Source organism: Mytilus californianus, unplaced genomic scaffold (assembly GCF_021869535.1).
Source record: "Mytilus californianus isolate M0D057914Y unplaced genomic scaffold, xbMytCali1.0.p SCAF_6, whole genome shotgun sequence".
Taxonomy (NCBI): Eukaryota; Metazoa; Mollusca; class Bivalvia; order Mytilida; family Mytilidae; genus Mytilus; species Mytilus californianus.
In genome coordinates this window covers 12211868-12236472 of record NW_026262712.1, presented here as the reverse complement: position 1 = coordinate 12236472, position 24605 = coordinate 12211868, and the positions used below count along the sequence as shown (strand labels likewise).

General features: G+C 30.6%; 1 protein-coding gene across 1 annotated transcript in view; it reads left to right on the top strand.

Annotated features, from left to right (window-relative positions):
- The first annotated feature begins 6390 nt into the window (after window positions 1-6390).
- Window positions 6391-24605, top strand: part of LOC127705521 (putative nuclease HARBI1) — a 37515-nt gene continuing 19300 nt past the window's right edge. Inside the window, exons 1-3 of the mRNA XM_052209849.1 lie at window positions 6391-6415; window positions 8305-8352; window positions 22637-22661. Coding sequence (XP_052065809.1) covers window positions 6391-6415; window positions 8305-8352; window positions 22637-22661 — 98 coding nt within the window. The remainder of the gene's footprint in view (window positions 6416-8304; window positions 8353-22636; window positions 22662-24605) is intronic.

Genomic DNA, 24605 nt, shown 5'->3' with positions numbered 1-24605 from the left:
TTATATAGTATTTCTCAAAACAAAAACAAAAACAAATCACTCTAAAAACATATGCTGAATATCCAACTGGCACTTTTGGCCCTCCTTAAACATAGAAGACAGGATTTTTTTTTCAATTTCCTTTTATTCACGTTTGTATCTACACATTACCTAACTGTTTGCATAATATTAGGAAGATTGATAGATCAGGGGGAACTCACCATTGCCCCATGCTCTTTGTCCTGACATTTTGACAATTTTTAGCTGAAAAGTGACAATTTAAGCGCTCCGTAGATATCGAAGATGACCTTATTCTGGGAAATCCTTTTGATACAACCTTTATATATACAGAGTCTATGATTTCGTCGAATGGACATTGACAGACCAGCGGGGTCTCACCGTCAGTTAAGCGGTCTCCGGTAGGTTTTCACTATACATTTCTTTAAATTGGGCTTTCCATAGATATTTCTATTTCTATTTTTTTTTTAATGTTTCTAGAGTGGTCGGTTTTTGTTTTTGTTTTAAGAAATATTATATATAAAATTACATCTTTGATGTCGTCTTATTGATAAAAATCTATATTACATAAAGAGAAATATGGAACTCACATAAAGGGTTTATATTCGAGGACAACGAGAATTTACAACTGCTTGAAGGGGTCCTAAAACGATTTCCTACGTATCTGTTCACTCCTCTCAACTATAAAAATCATGTTTTAAATGTTATCAAATGTTCTTATTTTCTATGATTTTCTAAATTTGAATATCGAACCGACTGCTAGCAGCCGGTTGGGTATTGAATATCGAATATCGAATAACTAACCGGCCGCTAACTTCACATACATAACAAATACGACGAGTCTTAGCATTGAAATGTCAGATATATTATAGTTATCTACCTTATGCCTTGCAAACATGCGTAAAATTACTAACTGTGATATTGCAATAATAAATGAACATAAACTAAAACCAAATACATTGTCTTATATTAAATGCATAGATATAGAGTTTTTACAAGGATGACAGAACATGATATTAAGACGATCAAAATAAATGTTGATGACGGTAGTGTGTACCACCTTGACTGGCTATACAGCCCGCGCACGGTAGGTCGGTCAAAAAAAAAAGTTGAGCAACTTTTGATAGTTATACGGGAGATGCAAAAAGATGACATTGATTAATACCAGAAACAATGATACATAAGAACATTATACTTGTTACATTTAAAAAGACAGTTGTCAACTAAAAGAAAGATTGCAATATAATTCCTTCATCTGGTACCTTTATGAATGGCATTACATCAAGTATATTATGGAAGGAGGAACAATGTGCTAAAGTGTCTATATTAAAGAATAAACAAGATTTAGTTTGACCAATATATTACATATATGACAAGTCTGCCATGAAAAGTGATTAAGAATTGTTGCATTACTCGAATACTTGAGAAGCCATATTTTTAAAATGGCAAATACCTAGGACATGTAAATATTTAAAATCTGGAGAAATAACATGACAAATAAGTGAAAACTGACAATGTTAAAATACTTAGATACTTGAAAGGCTATATGACCAAACGATCAAATCATTGATGTCTAAGTTTTTGAATACTTGAAAAATTTGATGACCGAAAATAAGAAAACCAAGGATGTGCAATTCTATGAATGTAGGAGAAGCTATATGACCAATAGATAAAACGCCATGTGTAAATAATTGAATCATGTACGTTCAAAAATATTTGATGGTTTTATTATTGCGAAATAAAGTTGTAACAGGTTTGAATGATGTTTGTCGTATTTGTCATTTCAATACTGATTTTACTCTTTTTGTTAAATAGGTTTAATTAGATTTTGCATTTTTTCAACATTCAACATATTAGGCAAGCCTAAATTTCTATATTTACAGTACGTGAGTATATAGATTACTAACATAAAGATAACCAAATATGCGTCAATACTTGAATATTGGCGAAGCTGTGTGACCAACAGAGATCTAAAATAAATAGCGAAATAAACTTAACATTTGTCTGATGTACTTAGAGCATCACGTTCTTAATATTATTTAATCTATCAAACAAGTTTGAGAAAATAAATGCTAACATAAGAGTTAACGAAACATGCTGATTAGTCTTCAGATTTATCTTTTCTGACGCGTTATGGTCAGTAAGATTTTCTCTTAACATTTTGAAGAACCTTTGGAATATGCGAATTTAAAAACGGATATAAATGTAGTTCGTATTGTTTATTTTTGAATATATGTATTATACATTGTATTTTTGGAAGAGTTTTATGTTTGGACAATTCGCATCTGCATCATTCGTACCAATAATACAGACTTTTAATTCACTAATATGGCGTGCGTAGAAAGGCAGGAATATAAATTCATTTGAAATTACGACACTTTTGATCTCAAAAACCGCTTGTTATATTGTATTATTGTATTTTATATTGTATTTAAAGTGCAGTTGAATTATATGTGGACTTGAAACTGTATTTTATGAGCATTTCATTGATGCCCAGTTTATGACATACGCAATATTTGTTTCAAATAAATGGACAAAATAATAAAAATTCTTCTGTGTAAAGGCTATAACTTGAAATAGTTTTGATACAATTAAACAATGTTAAAAATGTTTTAACAATATCAGTCATTATATTTTCTGTTGAATACATTGCTATATGACTTTGTTCGGTTTGCATTATCTATTTGTTTTATTTGAATAAATAGGTTGAAAGGAGATATCCTGTGCACTTCATTTTAACAGGAAGTTTTTACTTTTCACTCCGTGGTATACCATATTTGAATACACTTACGATACTGATCAACATATTTCGGGACACGACATATTTCCGTCTTTGTAAAATTTGTCTTAAAACAATTACTTTAAAGTGAACTATACATACCATTAGATATAGCCACTCCTTATAAAAGGGTAAATTAGCGTTTGTTTTAAGTAGAAATGAATTATTTTTAAAAGACGAAAAAAAAAGCTTTAATTCTGAAGTGGTTTCTAGTGTCCGATGTTTGTGTCTTAAACGGACAATAATTTGCAAATAATTCATCTGTAAATAATATCTTTCTACTTTTTATAATATTCGAATGTTCTATAAATTACTGATATTTATGTTACTTTAAATTCTATTGCCTTGGTGATTTTTTTTTATATAAAAACAGGTTTTGCCATAAACAATGATAAATGTACAAATCGTAAAGATCTTCATTATTTTTTTATTTAAACTATATTTTTGTTTCTTTCATACATATAGTACAACAATAGAAATGAAACAGAGAAACATTATGTGATGATTTTACTTTGAATTTTTCGTCCGATTCACACATTGTTTTCAATTTTGCACACTTTTTCAATTCATGTTTCCCCGTGTGGACGCATTGTAGATTTATATAAAAATTTGTCAGACCAAGTACCGTAACCGATAGCAGTCAACGACTGTTTCTCTACGTATTGGTATTGTAAAAGTCAAATGTCATCTTAATTAATGAATATATAAGTACGAAAATTGAAATATAAGTTTTGTACGATTTTTTTTTTTCGTTTTATGGCCACATTGATTATTAAACAAATTTGTATTTACGAGATCAACACATTATCAATAAGTAGAGTAATTTGCATTGCAATAAGATTTAAGATTCATTCAATAAGGTGTTTACGAGGGGTTCTCAAATGTATCTAAGACCAAGCGCAAATGAAAACTGTTATGTTTGTAGAGTTATGTATGTCGATTTGTTATAAACAAACGTTTTCAAATTGATAAAAAAAACAGCTCTTATTGTTCATGGAAAGATTTCTTGATGCATGTGGCAACAATTTTAAATTGAAAACTCCCCGAATTGTTCATCGTTTGTCAATTTCACACTTGTTTTGAAAATATCCTTTTCGTGAGAAAACTTTTTATTGTTCATGTACGTGTCCACACAATTAAATCATATGTGATTTCCATTTGAACTCGATGTAGTAGTTATTATTTTCCACCAAAATTCAACACCATGCGTTTAATAAAACCACTGCTTTTTTTCCTATGATAATTAACATGACCGCCATTTATGAACGTAATACAACGCTCTAAATAATTCATGATGTATCTTTTATCTATTAACATTGAAAAAACAAAATAATGTGTTCGTTAGATATTGACCTCATTAATGCCCATTGGTGTGTCTTTTAAAAACTATTAATTTCTAGTGCAACGGATCATACGTTTAATGGAAGTGGCTTTGTGGCATTGATCCCTGAGGAGACTTGGAAGTCCTTATTAACTGACAATTGTTCAAAGGAAAAACACTTGACATGTTTAAAAATTTTAAAAAGGGGTGTAGTATACGATTAGGTAATTGTATGCTTTTAAAATTCGGAAATAATCCAGTAATATGATGAATGAAAAGAAATTAGTTGTTCACATACCTTTATCACGACTATTCAAATCCTTTGCATTGATATGAATCTAATAAAACATATAAAATGAAATGTATACCATTAACTGAAATGTTGAGTGTAGGTCACACTGCTAATGTCATTGATTCAAAGTCCTATAAACTGATATAAGAAAAAAACTGCATGAATAAGTTCATGAATGCGACATCATTTAAACATGACTTAAACTAACAGTAAGTGTCGGACGTATCAGGAGTCTGTAATAGACAATACATTTAAACGTCATGATTCAATTTGGATTATCTCTCGTAGCCTAGACAAACGATACCCCTAAATGCATTTTGTATATACACCCTGTTTCACTGTCACAGCTATAATTGACTGTCGGAATAATGTAGTAAGCCGCCATATTTACTTGGTGATATTCACAAATGTTTATTGATTGATACAAGTTTGTCCAAAATGAAACAACGATTTTGCTCTTTGTGTAATGCATTTAATAAGGAATAATTATAATATAGTTGTAAAGGAGCTGCCGTACATTATAGATTTGTCGGGGACTGCGTCACTAGCAAAACTACATTTGTTATTGTAAAATTCCCTTCAACAACTGTAACTATTGAACCTCAGGACTGTCATTCATTAATTTCAGATATGTGATATTAACAAATGTCTGTACAAAGATGTGACATTAGGTTATTGATTTTCGAATTACCTAAGTCTGCATCTCAAACGCAATCAAAATATAGCGATTGGGAGTATAACATAGTCGGTACATTACCATGCGTAGAAATGAACCTATTATGATGTTACCTTAATCTGACACATATTTCAATGATTTACTTTGTTTGCATTTGTGTTTCGTTTTTTACATTTAACGAACATTCTAAATGGAATAAACAGTAGCAATGCAACCAATATTTTTAAGATTTTGAAAGCTTGCGTATATAGAGAGAACTACCGATCATCGGCAAAAAATAACATTCGATATATGTTTCATTATCAGAATTTTAGCGTTTTTATAAGGATACTCTCGTCAATCATTAATGTCTCATTGCATTTTAGATATTTGAATATAAAGGTTTCTACGAACAACTAAAAGGTGTTGAAAACTCTTTCTGCCCCAATTGTCAACTTCCCATTCATCAGTAGTGACATGCTGATTGACGATTCATAAACTTACAAAACATAGCAGTTCTTAACAATACGCCTACTTATAATGGTAACACCTGTCTATAAAACGAAAAACTGGAAAGGTTATGTTTTTGCCCTTTGAATTTGAAAATCGAAAATTAGTATAAATCTATCAAACAACATCGTTCCGGTGTTCATTATATATGCTTTTGTTGGACATAGCGATTTGTTCTTTGGATTCGGTTTTATATATTTTCAAAAGGTCTTCAAAATTATTATATTTTACAAACCCTATAAATCGAGTCTTTATTTCTTTTTTAAATCAGCTATAGTTTTACCCCAAAACATAAATTTCGCTACAATATATACTTTTGTATGCTGATGTTTATGTTCGTTTCAACTTTATTTCGTAAAAAAAACCTATACGTAGAATTTTCATTCAAAAATAGAAAAGTATACTTCGACATGGCAATATTGAATATAGAGACAACACACGTGACTTTCTCCTGTAAGGTAGACAAGCACTCATACACCAGATTATTGCCATGTTTTAGGAAATCCAACTCTTTGATTTAAAATAGGAAATACAATTTACAAATAACTACAATAGGCAAAACAGCACGTCATGAGGAACGGTACACAGAAACATTATTTAATACAAAATTCCTATCAAGAAATCATCGTTTGACTGAAAACCCTACCGAATCGTAGAAAAACAGTATCACGAATTTCTCCTGTTCGTTATTGGGACCTTTCGTGTGTAGAAAAAAAACAGATAGTTAATGTGAATTATAATAATACATGCTTTTTCTCTTTGGTACAACACTGTGAAAATATTGAAAAATTCTAAATTTATCTATACTAAGCGCAGACTCATAGATGTACGTAGGAATGACTGTCACAATATACCTCCAAGGTAAATCCACATGTATTGCATCATACTTGCAAAAGGTATGCCGATTTCGCAGTTGTAAAAATAGCTTTGCAGAACATGTATACCTATGTGATGCAAAACAAGATAGTTCATGCAATATAGCTTGAGAAAATGTACAAAATCAATTTGAAATAAAATTCCACGATTTTCTTTAAGTGCTCTTGACGCATTAAGGTAGCGCAATATAAAAGCAACTAAATTTTATCAAAATTTCTTTTTCAGCTGTTTCTGTTACTTCTTAATATTCCAAAACCACAGAAAAAAAATTCATTTACATATCTTTAACTGTTAATGAGTTTTGATGATAATTAGTTTTATAAACAAATTCACGTGTCTAACTGATACAAGATAAGAACATGTGGGCAGTACTTTGTGGTTAATCAATAGAATCATTTTATAGCTTTATGACCACTGACCAGCAATACACAAAACAGTTACGAAAAAAGAGGTGGATTAGGGATTAATGGAAAAATGAAGATAATGAATTCCAAATGAAAATACATTTCATTAATGGAGCTGCCAGGAGAAAAAAAAAACAAAGTAACAATTTGGAGATATAGAGGGAATCAAAATATAAATGTACAGAAATTAAACAAATGTAATTGTATAACAAATAATGTACTGGAATTTCTTGGGGGAGAATGTTTAGATGTGAATTCTTTTTAATAGAAAATACAAATTAAATATTTCATTTTCAAACTGCAAAAATTGAACAAAATCTACTTTGTGTAAAACACCATATTGTCCTTGTATACAATTACAATTCTAAAACTCCCCCATAAGGATCCCCTAAACTGACCAACTGATCATTTTGTGTACACATGCATAACTTACTTTTTGTAACAATAAAAAACAAAATATATTATGTTATGTACTAAATGAATAAAATCCATATTAAAAAAAAAGTAAATGCAATGTGTAATTAAACTTTTGAGATCATTAGTAGTAAAAGTTTATCATGGTGGGCGGAGTTTTGACCATATCAGTAGCAACTGACTTACAACAAGGTCAATAATGATATAACATCTCCCGCCAGATCTGGTTTTTGATGCATAGGGTGTGCATTTTCTCTATATATTTAGAATTGCTGAAATTGAATGCTTTCTTACTGGTCAAAACCTAATTGATTTATGACTGAAGGCCAATCCTGAAATATCCCAATGGAACATGTGTGAATTATATTGAAGTTAATGGGTACAAGTAGGAAAATCCTTATTTATTCAATTGTGACACATTCATTTTTGTCATGAAAATGTAGTTTTAAATGAATTTAGCTCCTAGATGGGTGCCCCTGTATGTCTATATTTTCACACATGTTGTTCCTTGACCAGTTATCTTCAAAAGGATGTCTCAGATTTCCAAAAACATCAATAGGACAAATTTTATACCCAATTAAATTTAGTGATCTCTTATTAATTTAGGTTGCAAACTTCATTGAAGGTTTATGAGAGAATGAAATACAATAGGAAAAATCTGAGACACGCTTTTGGAGGTCAAACTGTGTTATACAAGAATCTATAAAATATGTTGGGATGCTATGAATAACAAAGAAGTTATTTTCATTCAAGTGTGGATATCTCAATATAGCAACTAATTACATAATAATTAATTATGTAATACTTATGTCAAATTGACGTTTTCACCATTTGAAAGATTAATCTTTCTTCTTTCTTTTGGTACCTCATTTATAAAATTTAAAGCTGGATGAAAGAAATTACATCAGTTTAAAGTTGTCTGATGGGGGAAAAACATCTTTGTATTGTGCTACCTTAAGTTCATTTTTAAACAACACGTTAAAGCTGAATATTTTTATTGGTACGTGAACACTCAAAATTCGGATAATATTGCATTTAAAAGCAGTTTTGAGGTAGGTGTTGCTTTATTCTCTATTTGTCGAAAACAAATTCTGATTTCAGCATGTCAACATTGCGGCTCATTAGTTACGAAATGTCAACTGTGGATTTGAATGTAGCTTATGAGAAATAAATGTAAATTAGAATTAAATATGACAAATGTTAGGGTTGAGAATTAAAAGAATTAAACACACATTGTTTAACGGTTATATAAGAAATAATTCATGCAATCTATAGTTTTACGTGGACTATTTAGCTTTATATAACAAGGTATAAAACAGAACAGCCACACGCACGGTAGGTCCATCCTCACCTGCGGCGTCAGACCTATACATTTCTTTACATTATTTATACAGAATGGACCAGTAATCGGCTTATATCCTTTACGTAAACAATCACTAATTCATAGCCAAATTGCTTTCTTTGTTGAATTCTGAAAATGTATGGTTACTTTGTCTAGAGTTCAAATAAAGTGGCAGTCATTTCATGTAAAAACTATACCTTATCCTGACTTGTGCTAAAAAAATCAAAATACCTTTAATTGCATATTAGAGCGTACTGTTTTCCGGAAGTTTGATAGTATGAACAACAGGGTAAGTATGGTAAATGTGCCCTCCTATTGTAATTTTATATACTTTTTATTATTATTCAAAAGAACATTTTAACAAGTGCTTTCCAGCGACCCAAGGTCCACAAGCTTTCATTTGATACCAAGACTGCCCAAATAATTCACCTGTTGACAAATCTAGAGTGATGCGTAGGAACTATTATGCTTAAAATATGTACTGATTTCTTGTATTTTCTTTCTGACCGGGCCCGAATTAGTGGTTCTGCAAACACTTAAAGGCAAACAACGGCCATTTAGTATATTTTTATATGTTTAATCTTCCATAATACCGGACAATATGCATTCTTTTTCTATAAAGTGCAAAATATAAAGAATGATTCTTTCAGAGAAAAAAACATTTTAGACGTGACTGACGAGGACCCCTGCGATATTTGTGATTCAATAACACACTCAAGTGTTGTGTCCGAAAAAAGTAAAATTGACTATGAGAAGTGTATTTTATTATAATTTACTGATGTTTGATTCTTGGTATTCTCTAGATGCATTTATCTTTGACAGTATTTTTGTTTATCTAGAATTGACTTGCTGCAAACATGTCTGTGAACCATTTCGAAATTTCCACTGTTAAAAGATAACCAATGAGCAGTACAACTTAATAAAAGGAATGCAGTTATACGTTTTATAATCATGAAGATAAGTAAACCGTACAAGATAAAAATATAATTACAAGATATTTTATTAACAAATCATGGTGCCCAAAGTTTGAGCTATACAATAAAATGAATTACAAAATAAAGCACAGTGTTTCATTGGAATGATATAAGTGAATAAAGTACCTTTAAACAAATTAACAAAATTATAAATAAAGTCATTGACAAAATATTAAATCATTTGGAAGCAACTGCGACCTGGAGAAAACGGGTTTCTGATACAATGTGTACACTTAGTACTATGAGAGACAACTCTTGATCAACTTTTTATTTTTCAAGTTATCAAACTTCATTGATATTTCTAGGACTTTCTTTGGTTCTAAAAAAAAGTGAGTGAAATAAATACGATACGTTTGACATAGCAAACAAATCTGCAGATGAAAGAATCCCAAAAATGTCATCTCATAAGGATACTTTTTTTGTTTCAATTCATAATTTGAAGACCGATAATACCTTAGCCGGATTTGGCATAACTTTTTACAATTTTGGGTCATCAATGCTCTTCAACTTTGTACTTGTTTGGCTTTCTAACTATTTTGATGTGAGCGTCACTGATAAGTCTTATGTAGACGAAACGCACGTCTGGCATATTAAATTATAAGCCTGGTACCTTTGATAACTATTGTGATCTGATATCTTTCAGAAAAGGACATTTTAAAAGAAAATGAAGTTCATCTTCAAATGGCGTTTCAACATAGCTTCAAGAATATACCAATAAGAATTATATATAATATGTTATACAAGTGAGAGGTTAAGCTAACTTTAAAACCAGGTTTAAGCCACTATTTTCTACATAAGAAAATGCCTGTCCCAAGTCAGGAATATGACAGTTGTTATCCATTCGTTTGATGTGTTTGACCTTTTGATTTTGCCATTTGATTAAAGACTTTCCGTTTTGAGTTTTCCTCGGAGTTTAGTATTTTTGTAATTTTACTTTTTAGTGTATATATGGATTGCAATGTTATCAACAATATCGTTTTCTAAAGAAAACTAAAATAGACCATGGTATTCGTTAAGCCATTTTTTTCTCCTCTACACATTTTTTTCAAACATTTTCATTACTATCGGACAGCTGTTCCATTCGCTTTTTAAAACATTAGTATTCAAGCTAAATACATTCAAAAGTATGTACATGTTACATGACTAGAAAATGTATGGCTCTAATTTATCCGAAAGTTATACAGCACTTGAATAACTATACATGAACTTGTTTGATTTTTTTGGAGTATAAAGATAAATTCGATAACTCAACAAGTTTGTTTTCATGAATTATTTTTAAAACAATCCTAGGGTCATCCTGCTTGCTCTTTCGGAATTGTTGTGTCCTTGACAAAAATCCATTCACTCCATTTCATCTAGTTTGTCGGTTCTTTTTTTATATTTGAAATGCATATAACTGACCTGGTTAATACTTCGAGGAAGGAATTGTCCATCGGTAAATCCTCGAGAAAAGAACGTTCTATCGGTTAATCTCCGAGGAAAGAACTGTTCATCGGTAGATGTTCTAGCAATGGAATGATAGTTTGAGGTGACAGTAGTTTGTCGATATATACAAATCCCGTAAAGAATCCAGAAATTGTCATGGTGGGAAACATATTATATCTCTTGGCGCAATATGCATGATATTATAATCCCTGTCCGCGTAAGTATATAGGGTATATTATCCGCACTCTTTATGGTTGTATAATTCATGCATCTTCATTTATCTCTTGATTTGAATTACATATGTTTTAAAACGTCTTATGTTTTTTTCTAATTTTATATTTGCTTTTTTTCAAATTGATAGAGTCAATTTCAATTCTTTGAAATGTCTCCCGTATAATTCAATGGATTTATCAACTACGTTTTGCAGCATTTTAATAAGTCAGTCTGACCTTGAATAAAAGATAAAACATAATTGAAATTCAATGTTATTGTCATTTCCGTAGTATTAGATAAGCGTAACTAGTTTATTTAGATTGTACACAAATTGTTTAAAAGTACTAACGTTAATTCTCTAAGACGTGAGATAAATTGAACAACAAATATTCACATGATTTTGGATAAAAGTCTTATGCAAAGTATACATGATATGTGTGGCAATCGGATTTATTTATGCTTATAACATTTTATAGAACTACACGCATTTCAGTAAGACTAAAAAGAATTTGTAGTGTACATGTTTGCTTCATGTACCATTTCGCAAAAAAAGAATAACATACAAAATCAAATTTTGTTTTTTATTTTTAAAATGTGTTGCATTCATACGATAATATGGATTTTTGTGTTTACTTTCAAAAAATGTATTAATGAATCATAAAAAATCAGATGGGTGTTTTCTGGGAATGTATATGATTTAACACGTGTTTGGGGAAAGTAAAACTTCAGGCAAACGAGCTTATACATAAAGATACTTCCAAAAATATGAAATAACTCAATTACGTCTATTTCCCGCGGATTTTTTTTTTCTCAAATAATAATGATTGATTTAGTGATACAATCTACATGTACCCATTACAAGATTTGTAAAATACGAATGAATCTGGGCTGGTTTCTTTAATTATAATTGATATAATGATATCACCTTACCATGTAAAGTTTGGCAAAATTCTGACAATATTTCGATAGATTGATATCAGCAAACATTATCAATAATTTATACGGTATAGTGAATCGTCCTAAAATATAGTCACAGGCATTTAAAACAAGGTATATACAATTAAATGCACAGATGTATTCAAAATATTTATTGCATTGAACAGAACATTACTAACATAATTTTTTCAATATGTATGAAGTTCATATTCTTTTAGTTTATATTTTAATGTAGTTAGGTGCATTTTCCGAATCTAAATGCTTATACGCATAATATACTATCAGAATGATTACCCAACTTTACAAATGAATGTACATGCATTCAAATAGTAACTTATTCAAATGTCTTAGAAAAAAATAATATGACAAAAATAATGAACTCCAATATATACAACACACCTCGGATATTCAGCTATATATATGTATGAACTATTTGATAAAATAATCAGATCATCACGTAATGCTTACCTTTTGATATTACATTTCAGTTTTGATTGACAATTGAATAATTGTGCAGCACTGTAGGTCAATCTGTGAATCAATGAAGTAGATAGTTATGTATATATTTTCTGCACTCTATGAAATTAAAATCAGTTCATAAAACCAAAAAGATATGACATTAAACTCTTTTTTTACAATAACATATTCTTAGACTTAACGATTTCCTACTGCAATTAGCACAACACACTATCTACATGTCGATAAAGAAATGTGAAATATCAATGAACCCTACATGGAACATGTCGAATGACTCAAAGTAGCGTTGTCAATAGCATTTACACAAACATATGTACAGATGGCTGGTACATATACGCGTCCATGCCAAGTGATGAATTGTAATTCGCGGAATTGAATAAAAAAACTATGTATTTAATTTATAATGTTGTATGTTTTGATGTTTGTCATTGTTTACAATAACCAATTTAAAAAGATAACATTCAGTATTACTGCACGTATGCGTAGTCATGTTAGCCATGTGAGTTGTCACCATCATTTTGATGCAACTAGAAACAACGCATAGAGGTTAAAATAAGAAACTTACAGCATTTAAAAACAGAAAACAAACGCCAGAGCATTGCTACAATTGTTAGCAACTGCCTTGTTTTAAATTTAACCAAAACTATCAGACGCATCGATAACAGTTGTTGCCCTTACACGACGAAGCTGGTTACCAAGTTCCGTGTTGTCTTTATTATCTCGAAAAGTTATTGTATTAGACAAAACAGAAAATGTAACAGCAACAATTATCAGAAATACAAAATTGCACTAACATATTTTATAAAAGTTCCTAGAGTTTGTTTTTTATTTTCATTTTTTTCGCGTGTTTTACGACTTAGAAACACTTTCATTTGTATAAAGTACATTTTGTTTTCGATCAACGACTGTTGGTGGGCTAAATTGATTTTATAAACATAATCATTATAATGCTATTCAATTAAAATGAAATGTAGAGTTGTCTCTGTTTACAATGATACCACATTTTGTGCATGTTTATACTAAGAGGGCAAAGTAGTATACTTCTTTGATTAAGATTAACATGATTAAAAACGGAACTATATTCGATTAAAACAGTGAAGATATGTCTCAGTTTACAATGATACCACATTTTTATATTTAGATGTTTATAGGGCAAAGTAGTATATTGATTTGATTAAGATTAAAAACTTCAGGTAAAATTACTTACCTCTTGTTTGTGTCGTACAATTTCATGAATAGGAATTTCAGTCGTAAAAATTAAAGTTATTTGATAATTATAATTGTCAAAGTTGTTTCGATAAAAGATAATAACAGAATCATCGTCTTATTCCATAAAATTGTCAATACAAATGTAAATAGATTAACGAGATTGAAGGAATACAATTAAGTTCATTCAACAGCAATACAAAATCAACATTAGTACATGTTATCAGTGAAGACAATACAAAACCTTAAGAATACAAATATAGTTTTAACTTATATAATAAAAACATTGCAGAAGCAGTTTGCATGGAACGCATTGAAGCCAACGTTAGGAAGAAACTACACATGTGCATTTGGTTAATCAGAATAACTCGATATGTATATACTAAGCAAAAACTGAATATGAAAAGTTAGGAAGCAACTAGAAATTCGAAATAAACAATATAAACACATGTAAGACAATAATACATCATGAGCTGTCTTCAAACGTATGAAAACAAAATACAATGTTTTAACATATTTGCAAGATTAACTTTAATAATAATTCTAAGGACTGGTTATTTAGTTTCTTAACCGAGTCCCCACAGATTTGTTCTTTCAAATAGCTTTCTTTGTCTTGTTTGATGCTGCACTGCTTTCATTGACGTTTTTTTCCCATTTAAGACATCATCCAAACAAAGAATCATTCGTTCTGTATTAATTATCAAAAATTAATCAGAATGTGCACTTTTAAATCAAAACTGATTTTATTTTCACACAAAACGACCATTTTTCAATTCTTTTGAAAAAATGGTCAGTATTGTGTATGTATACGATTTCCGTGTATGTCGCATAACCTTCACTTTCATTGTTGGTATTCATGCTTAAATATCGAGTAGTTCGTAAGATAATTTAACAATAACTACTATTCTAACAGGTCTATGCATATGTGTATGATAATGTTATAAGATATTGTAAAAAAGTGTTAACTTGTGTCAATTTATGACGTATGTTATCGTTATACATGATTATAGATGGTTATTAACATACCTGATGAATTAAAAACAAATATACTGTGAATAGGATTGACATCATTGTACAGAACAGTCGGCGTGGATCCTGATGTTTTATTTACCATAAACAACTGATTGTAATTAGCATAATATATGTAATTACCGACGACACCGATAGCATAGTAGTTTCTGTTTTTATTTGTTGAAAGTATTGTTTTAACATCAAAGCCATCGTCTGTAGCTGATTTCATGTCACCATCGTAATTAATCCAATACAGTCTTTGTTCGGCAGTGTCTGCAATATATGGAAACAAGAGGTGGATCAATTATAATTCATGTTTATTAATGTAATATATGTATATATTGTTGTCACTTGCTTACACTTGATTATATGATATACTTATTTCTTGTGATTGTATAATAAATTGAATCAGTATTCCATACGGTATATAAAAATTATTGAGTTAGATTGCTGACAAATAAAAATACATTGTGTATAAAATAATAATATAACATCTTCACACGCTTAAAACACACATCTTATGTCTATCTCTAGATTCGCCTTCCGTGTAAAAGGTAACCCTTCGATTATTGAAGTTATATTTTTATATAGCGGACGTGGTCGTATGGTATAGAGTGCTGGACATGAGGCTAAGCGATTGGTGATGTAGTGTATTAAAACTGTGAGTTCGAATCCCATTGAGGGACAAAATGTTGTCGGCATCAAAATTTTATTCTTACACTGTTGGGTGAATTTTCCAGACTAATATATATATATATATAATTATTTGATTTTAAAATCTGATGCAAACTTTACAATTGGTTCACTAAGATGCCACGAAGTAAAGAAATCAATAGTATCAATTTTAACAAATGTTATCATGTTTTATTTCTCCAACCCATAGGTAAAAACATATGATCAGCATTTCGAATGTTCTGTACACTTAGCCGTGAACAACAAATGTTTTTGAATACTAAGACCAACTATCTGCAGAAAGTATTCAAATGACGGTGAGGACATGTCTTCAAATTCATTAATATGCGATATTGCATGTGTTATGTCTGATCGTATATCAATATCATATTGTTTTCAGTAACTAACAAGAAATCTAAATTGGGAAAACACTTGCCACTAATTCTACATATTTCATATCTAAAAAGGCACGCATGTAGTTACACAGATTTACAGAAATTGGTTTAACAATGTATTGAGAGAATTTCGACGATTCCTTCTTAAGTCTACTTTACATATAATTCGAGAAAAGGAAAGTGGCAGGAATAGCAATTTTGAATCTCAGCTAATAACTAAACACGTTGTTTAGAATTGATATTTGTTGACCGGTTTACATTTTGAAAAACACAATTGTTATACAGTGCACAAAACCAAATTAATGAATTATTAAAACAAATGCATCAAGTATCTATACAGCTATTCCGTATTTGAAATACAACTTCTGATCCATAATAACAGTATATTTAATCTACAACATAAATCTTTTATTTTTTTTTCAGGAACAAATAAACTTCCTAGGTCTAGTGAACTTTCTTGGTGCAACATTCTAATCCAAAACATAGCTGTTGCAATACACGTTTATCTTAAAATGCTTATTGATATTGATACTTAGATGTCTATATGTTTGTACGAATAATCATCCCTTAGCGGCAAAGGAAATGTTGGAAATGAGTTGTTACAATTATTCCGACTTTGTAATACGTGAAATAAATATGATTCATAAAAAATGAAGCACTTTCAGACCATTAAATTTAACTAAATAACCTGAATGTACTCCAAAGTCAATATACAATAATTTATTATGTTCCTATTCTAGTAATTAAATCTTCCCATCTAAATGTATGTCTGCTCAACCGAAACCGAACTAAGATGTGTGGTTGAATCCTCTTTGCAGGATGAATCCTCGTATCCCTTACCTTAATACACCACCCTCTGTTTATCAAAGAGTAAGATGCTGCTCTCTGTTTATCAAAGAGAAAGATGTCGCCCTCTGTTTTTCAAAGAGAAAGATGCCGCCCTCTGTTTATCAAAGAGTACGATACCGGCCTATGTTCATCAAAGCTGCCGGTGAACACGGGTTATGAAATTTAGAATCTTGTTTTTCTCTTCTTAGTGAAAAGTTGCTAGCTACTATTGCTGGACCTAATACCACTATCTAAACTGAACAGAGACGGATCAACTGGTTAATCATCGTAATGTTTTGTTCTAATGATTGAATTGCGAGCCAAGAGCCGAATGCCATTTTTTTTTGTCAGAACCAGAAACCATAGCATCATAGACAAATGTATTATATTAAACGATCACTTATATTCAAGATACAATAGGCCATTCCTACCAAACTAAATCAGCCAACTTTACAAAATAGACAATACCCTATTCTGAATATATCTGTGTTTCTTGTATTTCTAATTCAATAAAATGAAATCAGAATCAACCATATACAAAACAGTTCGCTAAACTTATTGTTTTAAGTATCCGGTTGTTTGACAAGAAACTGGATTATATTTTTATAAACAGTAACATTTACCGTAATTGGACTTTCTATCAATATTTTAAAAGAAAAAAAGTCTTACAATGTACCAAATCATCGATTTCAAAAGAAGTTTATTGCATACAAACACTCGTCTTTCTGACATCCTATTCTAATTAGTCCTTAACTCCATTTTAACAAAATACTCTAAAAAGGCTGTTTTGTAGGACTCTGTTTAGAAAGTATTTGTTTTATCTAGGATTACAATACTGACGTAATCATATTTTCAAAGTTCATTCTACATGTTCTAATAAACTATAACTTCTTAAAAAGCATCAGCAAACAAACATAACATAACCACATGACCAGACGTTCAATATACATGGCGTGTATATGATGCTAATGAGTCAGACTAAAGAAGAAAACTGACTAACGATTGCCTTTTCTATAAGCTCAAAACCTATTCTGCCTTATAAAAGCTGCTATACCACAGGCTTTCTAAAATAGTTTGTGTTCAACTTTTAAAAAACAGATTATAATTAAGTTCAAACATTTAGCTTACTTGATTCATGGATTAGTTAACTTTGATGCATATGATCAATACATATAGTAATAGACGTGTTAGGAAAGGGATTTAAATACTGCGCTGATGTTGAATACCAATACCGATACAAGATTTAAGTGTGGACTTTCTCAAAATGCAATTGAATTGAAAAGTATCCCGGCGTATTATAGTTTAGCTTTGCGATGGGTTTGATACAATTCGAAGCAAACGGTTAACATCGACTCCAAATTTTAAGACGTGCATGGCCTTACGTAGATCTTAATACATTCATTTGTATTTGTTTGATTTAGGAGTGCAAAACAAAACTTAAAAAAATATATGTAAGGGTCAAGAATGGGTATGACGATCTTACGACCACAAGTTCAAATATATATATTAAATGATATGTGTAAAATATGTTTAATAGTCAAATAACTCAGTTTGCCTCTCCACAAGTCCAGAACACAATTTGAATTTTGAATAGGGGTTTATTCTATTATTTTTTTTTTTTGGTGGAAAAGAAGATGGATACTTTAGTCAATCAGAATCATGTTTTGTCTTCATAAGACTTCTTATAAAAGAAGGGAAAAAATACCAAGGAGGCAATCAAAAATCATTTGTCTAATAAAAACATTCAACACTATAGCAAAACAAAAATCAACGAAATGACAAACACATTAACAAAAGTATTTGAAAATCATAGATGAATGAATACCTGAATACGTGAAGAGATATATGAACAAATGGAACCTAAAAAGTAACCACATTCCCTTCCTCTTTTTCTTTATTGTGATATTACGCGACTTTCACGTGAACAACTTGCCACGAACTATCAGCAGGATCTACTTATTTATCTGGAAGACCTGATTTCTCACCGTCTTTTGGTTTGGTTCGTGTTTTTCAATTCTTTCTGTGTATTTTTAACACCTTCAAATGGTTGAAAACCGTATATTTATCTGTATAGAATGTTGTTTTGTTTTGTGCTGTTCGTAGCTCTATGGTTTACGTATAAACTAATCATATTCATTCGTCCTGACAATACACGAGATGTGGATAATGCAAAATATTTGGCACTGAAATTTAGGCAAACAAAAATCATTTATCAATGTTAAGCTTTTGTAAGAGAAAAAATACCCATGACAATTCACTATCTTATCATGGTATAGAAAAGTATGTTTTGTTAATGATATGATCTGAATGGAACTGTTTTGCAATTTGATTTGATTCGTGTCTTGGATGTCTCCTCAAAGTACCGACAACCCTAAATGTTTTAAACTCTGATAGCGTGTTCAACATAAACTTGACATTCAGAAATTCTTCTATTTAGTTTTTTGCATTTTATTTTTTTCCTTTTCGATTTTGTCTTACTTGGTGTCTCCTTTATGGCGTATCAATCGGTTTAAGGTTCGCATAAATCTTATCACATAAATTAACACAGTTTGGAGGAAAATCCAATTCCAAGTTGGTGCCAATTCTTGGAAGAAGGTTGTCTTGCTGCGCATCGTTTTAATTTTCAAGAAAACCATTTTTCACGAGCCGTATGTGATTCGTATTGTCTAGAACTATCTGGGTATGAATGCAATGAATAGACAGACAGACAAAAGAACGGACCAATGGACCCATCCGACCATCACTATATACTGTCCAATTTAGAAAGCGGAGTGTATAGTGAATATTAGGCGGAAATCGGAAAACAATTGCCCGATTTATAAATTAGCAGGATTTGCAAGAGGTGAAAATGAATATTCCATTCTCAAAATATCCTCCTGACCCAAAGATAATAAAATTTACTTCTCGATATGAAAGTTTAACGCCACTTTCAACAGTATCTCAATTTAGTCGTGGTGTTCTGTTTTGTTGGTAGAGGAAGCCGTGATACAACGAAGAAAAAAACTTCCGACCCTTCAATGAAACGTTAATTTAAAATGCTTGAATAATGCCCAAATGTGGTATTCTTTTAAAACTTAATTCGATAACCTATTTTGTGCACTAATTGACAAAAGTTGATAGAAAGAAAATGTCAGTTAATTTTTTTTAGGTATTGTCCCTTTTTAGCAATACATTAAATTTCCAGAATGACCTTTCTAGATAAAATAAAGATAAACATAATCACATTCAATACTCTTCTGTTTCATTCTTTTTATTTTTTTTAATTGTTAAGTTCACAATTTTTTTGTTATCCCTTAGGATTTTTTTAACCCTTAGGATTTTGTTTAACCCTTAGGATATATGTTTAACCCATAATTTTTTTATTAGAATTTTAACTTACACATTCTCTATTCTAGAAAATGATATAAAATAAGGAAATTTGGTATGATTGCCAAAATAGACAACTTTCTACCAGAGAATAAATGACGTAAATGTTTACAATTATAGGTCACCGAATAGCCCCCAACAAGGAACAACACCCATCCCGCGTAAAAGCTATGAAAGGCCCCGACATGAAAAGTATATTTTAAATAAATTTCAAATGAACGAACATTTTGAACAAAGATTGATGTAGAGTAAAAAATCTGATTCGGATGTGATTTGATTGCAGTGGGGTTTTTTATTCATTTATTTTGATCACTTTGCAGATTTTCCTTGTAGTTGTTCAGCAAAATAGTAAGAAATTGTGGAACAACGATCTTAAACCGAATCGATCACTACTATGAAACAATGCAGTTTATGATGATAATACTCATAATGATCGTGTTGTTTTGCTGGATCCTCGTCCATGTATTGCAAAATAAATTGTTATTATTTAATTGTTTTAAACTCATTTCAGTATTATCAAACAAACTCATGCAAGTAACTTTTATTAATGAATGATTAGCTGTACTTTTTGAGATGGTCCACACTATAGCCTGTAGTGGTATTGGTATTTAACATCAGCGTTAAAATCGTATTGACTTTCCTAACACGTCTAATTAAAGAATCCACATGTCAAATTGATACGTTTGCAGACAAATGGACATGAACAAAGTTTTTGGCTTGCAGTTTGAACTTAAAAAAGGACCACAAAATAGCATATCTTAAATCTTATATTTAAAACCTAAACATGTGCAAATATGGATAAATCTGACATTTTTTCTGGGAAGTCATTTTTTCACAATATTGATAGTTTCTTAAGAATTATACTATTCCATCTTCAACCTTAACATTAGATCTACCTTAAGCTTTATAGTTTTTGAGGCTTACATGTTTTTATATAAGAAAGCGTTTCCATGCGTTATGAAAAGTGTATGTCCTAATTGTGAAGCAATCTTTCTTATTTGTTAAGATGACAGCACTATTGACTATTAATAAGCAATAAGATAGAAATTCTAAGACAGTATTCTGCTGCTATAGTTATGTTACTGAACTGCTCATTAGGATATCACTCTTGATGGTAATGCCAGATAGACGGCGACGTTTTTCATGAGAACATTTATAAAGTCTTTATATATCTTTTGCAGTATTTTATTTTATTGTTGGTACATGCATACATTTACATTAACACATTTATACAAAAATAGGATTATAATTATCGAATCTTATAATGAAACAAAAAAGGTCAATTGTCACATTTTATGGAACATTTTAACAAGTACAACTGATGACAACTTACCTATATCCATGCATTCAACTAATGGTGATGTAAAGTTAACAATCGTCTGTTGTTCCGCTAAATCGAATCTTGACTTCGATATTCCTACAGTCCGTTCAACAATATACATCCACCTGAAAGACAAACCAAAATGTGACTAAAGAAAATTAAAATTGCAAATTCAGTATGTGTTTGAGTATATATGTATTGTTACATTATTTTTTGTCACAATTAAGATAGAGGCGGACGATACTACACGAGGATTATTTAAAAAAAAAGCATTTGATTACACCTTAAATTGGTTACATCATATAATGTTTTACTATAAACCGATAGGTACATGTAGGTTCTGCAAAGTCAATCGACTGGGATAAAAAATTTATATCTAACAAAAAATACTTTTAACGATTACACTGGTATACTGGTATACTGGACGGAACTAGTATTTAGCAATAGACCATTTTCTAACCTCAAAGGTAAATGTTGCAATGACTTATTGTAAAAAAAATACGTTCACTAAAAGCTACATTGTATTAATAATGCAATTAAACATGGTGATTCAATGTATAAACAATATGACGGCCCTCGTAACATGATACCTTGATATTTTCCCAAGACAGGTACAATCTAAGATATCAACCTCCTTACATATAGTACATGTTTTGGACTAATCAATGTTGGCATTGCGTTATATTTATAACAAACACTTCAAAATTGAAGTATTGCTTTGAAACAGGTCGTACTGCATTTCAAATATCCAATTTATAAAACAGATATTCAATTACGAATATGTTTTTTCTTTAGACAATGTCCATGACATGTCGTCGTTACCCTATTGTATTCGTCAGGGCATTTGTCGAATATATAACCTATGCTCATGATTACTCTCTGTATCAATACATTGTCTCGAATAAGTACAGACGTATTTTTGTTGTTTTATACAAACTCAAAGCGAAGTGTATTTCATCAGAAAGAAAAGTTGTAAAGGTTGACTAAATCAGATGGAATTAAAATTAATACCGTAGAAAATATGACTTGACAAAATCGAAAAATAAAACAAATTACAGAAACCTTTGTTCGTAGGAAAGAGCAATGTCTTTTATAAAGAGGGAATTTCCCGAAAATCAAATTAAAAGGAAATCAAATGACAATGGGATACTTTAAACATTGATAACGACAAAGTTTACTAAAACATATACTAGACAGGGCTAGCAAGGCCACATATAACAAGTATCACATCTTAAAAGTAGACCAAAGTGATGATAAACAATAAAACGAAATAATACAATTAGCGAAATCAATTCTATTACTACAGATGCGCTTTCGACAATTAATATCTCTTTGATAATGATATGAGCTATAATAATTGAAGATTAATACAAATGTCTAAGAATTATTTATAACCTATCAATGATGGTTAAGAAGGTACATTATAATGTGCGAAGAAGCGCTAATAATGATCCTTTGGATCTATTGTATTTAATTATTCGATTTTATACACTTCTTTTAGATAACATGTTCATTCGATAAACAACATAACTCATGTAAAGCTAAATGTTGATGACATAGAGCCAAAAAGATTTATTGAAATTTGTTGAACAACAGTGTCATCGTGATATCACAGTAAAAAAAAGCTTCTTGGCGATTTATGTTTCTGTTTAGACTTAAGGTGGTAGACCTGGGGTAAGGGAAATAACTCGTACACATCTACTTGAAGTCATTGATGCTTTTTATTAAGGCACTCAATTTCAAGCATCTGTGTACACAGATCGTTTACCTTGGATACTGACAGTGGCAGACGATAACCACAATGAGAGGTTTATTTGAATCCAAAAAGAAGTCTTAGCGTTCTAACTGTTTCAAAACTTTGAACAAATCGTTCAAACAAATTAGTATTGAAGAAACAAATGATCACACATATGTGCAACATAATTACATGGATATCGGGGCGGAGGAGGAAGTGGCCGGGAATGAAGGAATGATTGACAGCAATTGGAAGATGGGGAGACGTATAGTAGAATTAGGCGTACTGGCAGATAAAATGTATTGTTGCAGGTGCAATGTTCCGTTGCACCTGCATGATACCCTCCATGAACAGACGACCGGATTCGGCAGTTATCTTCAAATTTTATGCACCAACTCAGAATGCAGAACGGTAACAGACGTGCCAACGGGAAAAGTGGGTCCAACTGGATCATTCGACATCGCTGCTAAGATAGTCATAGGTAAATACTTTAATAAATATCAATTGCATTTACGTATTTTATCAAAATTTACTTTTTTAATTTTATGTAAAATGTAAACAATGTTCGTGTTAAGCATATCCACCTATTTCCTTTGAAAAGTTTTACCTTTATTGCCAATATTGGGTACACTTCATATCTCACCCAACAAAAGAAGACAATAACATACATGTATATTCAGAAATGTCTTTGTAGATAATATTTTAGAGATGATGAGATTGACTATTCTTTTTAAATGCATCTATTGGATATAATTGTGTGTAGAGTTACTTCCCCTGTGTTTTCCCCTTTTGAAATTGTCTTCCAAATTTTGTTTTGTTTCAAAAAAGACATTTACAACTACTGAACTGAAAGGACAGATATTTTCAAGTATCAAAAATATAAAATGGATATTCAAAGTTTATACAAAAAACATTAATTGCAATAAATGTTAAAAATCTACAGTTCTGCAAAATGTTTATTGACAAATGATAACATAATATGATTCATGTACATTGAGAAACTATATACACAGTTTTCTAATCTAATACCAATGTGGTAAAGATAAAAGATATCTTAATGCAGATAATGTAAAAATACCACTGTGGTAGGATAGAAATTAAAAAAAGAAAAGGGTAGACTATGGTAGGCAGATATATATATTCTCCACATGGTGATTATTGTCCTTACATGTATGTCTCTATATAGCTAGACAATCCTTAAGTAGTGAGTAAAATGAAAGAAGATTAAAGAGAGTACCAGGAATTTAGGTCACTTTCCAAATTTACCAAAAAATATTTGCCAGTTTCAACATATTTTAAAATATATTACTGCACCTTTTCTTTTATCACTCTATAAAACCAATGGTTTTATTTGGTTGTGAAAACTTAGTACATGTAGTGGCGAATCCAGAAATTTTCATAAGTGGGGACCAACTGACTGCCAAAGAGGTGGCCTGCTGCAGTCATGCTTCAGTGA